The sequence below is a fragment of the Buceros rhinoceros genome, unplaced genomic scaffold, assembly GCF_000710305.1.
Source record: "Buceros rhinoceros silvestris isolate BGI_N320 unplaced genomic scaffold, ASM71030v1 scaffold1137, whole genome shotgun sequence".
Classification (NCBI taxonomy): Eukaryota; Metazoa; Chordata; class Aves; order Bucerotiformes; family Bucerotidae; genus Buceros; species Buceros rhinoceros.
The window spans coordinates 14,114-17,849 of NW_010421328.1; the positions used below are offsets into that span (position 1 = coordinate 14,114).

Here is a 3,736-nt window from a genome sequence, read left to right on the forward strand (position 1 = left end):
TATTAAAAAAGGAAAAAAAAAAAAAAAAAAAAAAAAAAAAGTTTTCAAATGCCCTGGAGCTGCAACTCAGGTAGCTAGTATCTCTTTTTTCCCCTCAATTACCCGGCTGGATTAAGCACTCAGGTACTTACTGCCCTTATCCTCTCTAACATAAATACTGGGGATTAAAGAAGAACTGTCAGTCCTAGTCCTTTTCTCGTGCAGGTCTCAGAGGATGGAATGTTCTTCAGGGCATAGACCCCCTTTGTTTGGGGCAGAGACTTGCACAAGGGTGCACATCCTCCCCTCTCAGTGGTATGTTCCTGTGGTGCCAGAGCAGTGCCTCAAGGGGAGGAAACACTAGAACTTTAGTTTTTAGCTACCCATGGTGAGATAAGATAAATCATGAAAAAGTAAGAAAGTAAACCAATACCATAAGATCAGTCAAAAATTACGAGCTTTTTCATATTTTCTCAGCAGCTAATTAATAGAATAATGGCTTTCTACTTACACTGAGAAAACTATTTGTTTAGAACCAACACAAACACCACAAGTCTTAATTTGCGTCCCTTTTTACCTTAGCTCTTTGAGTACTTCTGCGAGGCTGAAAAGGAACAGTTTGTGTAAAGAGCGAGTAAGGTACTTCACTGCACATTGCAAAAGTTAGTCAAAGAATCCATTTACGCACAAATCAGAACAGGAACTACAGGAAAATGAAGCTGCATTAAAAACAGGGACTCACCTCGCATAACTGTTGGGAAACGGCGCACACAGACAGATGTCTCAGAAAGATCTTCTCTCAGAGGGAAGAACACAGCTAAGACACGCAGGGCTGAGGCTGATTTATTTCATGCCAAAAGACTGCTGTCTGCACTACAGCTTTTTTTTTTTTATTTCCCCTTGAAATCTGAATAGCTGGAGATTGCTCAAAAATATACCTTCTACGCTTTACGAATAACCATGCTTTCCCCCACCAGATAACAATATTTTTCTTACCTGCACACGGACTCACTGCAAAGCCCACTCTCCTCTGGGCTCTGTCAAATATTACATAGAAGCCTTCCATGACTGTAGCACCAATAACCAGAGCATTTGTGGAGGAAGAGATGCCGAATCGGTAGCACTGTAAGTTACCTCCTATTTCAAGGATAGGTTGAATATAAAGCTATTAAAAAACAAAAACAAAATCAAAGCCAGAGTGTAAGAAGCAACTCCACACAGTACTTGTAAGTTCAGACGTTCTGATTTTCACGTTCAAGTACTCGAGCTCCACTGGAAGTAGAATGAATAGGGGCAAACATGTTTGTGTGCATAACTTAAAACTGGTCAAAGCTTCCAAGCAGGTAAGAGGTAAAGCTCCTGGATTCTAACCTGAAATCTGAACACAGTCAGTCACGATGTGAAGGTCAACGGCAAATTTGTGAGGGCCACTTTTTACTGCATTTTTTGTAAGGGAAGAACTTGGGATATGAACTCAAATTAGAGAATAATTTTATTAATTAAAAAATTATCAGGATGGAATTGATTCAGAGAGCATTCAGTGCCAGCTTCAAGGCTCTAGATTCGCAAATTCAAGGCACGTTTTACCCTTGTCTTCTCAGGGAAGATGAAAGATTGCCAAGCTACATGATCAATAAAGAAAAAGCTTATCATAAGGCTTTACTACATTTCAAGTTAAAATGTACTTAATAGGTTCATGCTCCCCTTTCCTCTGACCCTCCCCTGAGGTAAAAGACTGTATTAGTAACGTTAGAGGATAATAGCCTGTATTGCAACCTACACTGGGAGGGGAAGCCAGAGAGGAAAAACAGAAGTGGCACATTACATTCTAAAAGCTGGGATAGAATATTAATAAAAGATAAACCGATCAAGGTATAGAAACTGGTGGAGAAACCACAAAGACTCATTGCCAAGACTGTCCTGTCCAGAAGGAGTGCTCCATCTCGGAAAGCCATGAAAAACAAATCAATTTGCTTCCCAAAATAAGAAGATCAAAATGAGCGGAGATGTTCTGTATTGACTTCTAATGTGACTAAAGCTCATGCAAATGGAACAAAAACTTGCCTGTTTTTCCTGACAACTTGAAAAAAAAGAATTTCCAACTACATGGCCTGTACTCAGAGGGAAATTGTGAGGCTTTTGGTTTTAGGTTTGACAAGTTTATTTTCCCTATTTAAAATTTGATTTTAAAAAACTTAATTTAAAAATATTTCCCTTGCGTGCAATAAGCCAGTTCTCTATTACTGCCAAAAACAGCTCCTATAATTTAAGGGCACGTGCTTTATAATAGTAACAGTAAATGCATAATTGAATAAATAAAAAAGGTTGAGACCTGTGGCAGGATTGAGATCCGAAATGACCTACTGGAGTTTTCATCTCTCAGGTAAATTGAGAGTTTGGGAAATAAGGACCACGGTTTTTCAGTTTTATCCCAACATGCGAGCTGTGAACCAGTCCAGAAACCAGAAGAGAATTCTTGTATCTATTAAGAGGAAAAAAAGAGTGATATATAATATATATAGATTACATACATTTTGATGGACTTTTGTAAATGATCACTACCTCTATTAAATACTTCCTTCATTCCCATGTAGAAATTCGAGTGTGAACACAAGTCTGACACAGAGTTTTTTCTTTCAGGATTAAAGCAAAAACCCAAGACACAAATCACGGTAGATCACAACCCATCATGACTTGGAAGAAGGGGGACGAGGCAAAAGCAGGTTTAGCTCTTCCTTCCCTCCCCATTTGTGTCTGTTACTTCCACTTCAGCAATGAACACGTATGACCGCTCTGAGCAGTCAGTACCACAAAGAGATAAAGCATCAACGGGCTTTTTACGACCTATCTACCTCTGCTCTGAAGAGCTCGGATCAACTGGGAATGTTTTGAAGCAGCAGTTTTTAAAAAACACAAACCAAAATACAGAGCACGTGAATATGTAATGGAATCATCTCCCTTTGTCACACACCTACACCTTCTGACCCAACTGGAGTGTCTGAAGCCAAGAGCTAAGGTAATAATATCCTGGCATCTAAGACTATCAAGGTCTGCTGCATCAATGGGAAGAAACACGTCCCTCTGACTCTTTTGACGCCCGGCCACTCACTACAATGTAACTTGACAAGCTTTTGAAAGAAGGTTGATTAACAGCACTACTTAATACATCCATGGCACTGACAAAGCAAACACCAACCCCCTACAGAGCCCTGTTTGTCTGCCTAAGACAAACATCGTGTCCAGTGTTCATGCTCCCTGAAGCTGATCTGCTGTGAGGCCAGAGGAAAAACTTTCCTTAGTTGATTAACTGCATTACTTTGCACTGGTTTTTATTCCCATGTGAAGCAACATCCAAGGCAGTATCTTGTTCTGACGCTGCACTGCCAAATCCTCCCATACGGGTGAAGAAGACAGAAGATGGAATCCAGACTCTCCACTCCTCTCATTTGTATTTATCTGTGATACTGTTTTGTGAACATCAGCTCATTCATTAGTTATATGGCATTTTACAGGTGACAAGTACTCACCCTATCACACATACCTGCCAATGGAATATTTGTTAGGGCTGCACAGTATTAGAGACTCAGTACTTCACCTCCGTTCTTGGACCAGCAAGGGTAGAGTCATGTAAACACGAGATGAGACTTACCATCACAGAAAGACTGTTTTTACTCTTAACTCTCAGTGCATGCTTAAGTACATCTCTTGGCATGAGACAGAACACTCTGCCCCTCACAGCTAAGTACCCAGGCAGACC

At 40.3% G+C, this 3,736-nt stretch overlaps 1 protein-coding gene across 1 annotated transcript in view; it reads right to left on the reverse strand.

The window, feature by feature from the left end:
- LOC104496465 (beta-secretase 2-like) overlaps positions 1-3,736 on the reverse strand; it is a gene marked incomplete at its 5' end in the record, with an annotated part of 11,695 nt that overhangs the window by 5,500 nt on the left and 2,459 nt on the right. Inside the window, 2 exons of the mRNA XM_010139589.1 lie at positions 976-1,144; positions 2,312-2,461. Coding sequence (XP_010137891.1) covers positions 976-1,144; positions 2,312-2,461 — 319 coding nt within the window. The remainder of the gene's footprint in view (positions 1-975; positions 1,145-2,311; positions 2,462-3,736) is intronic.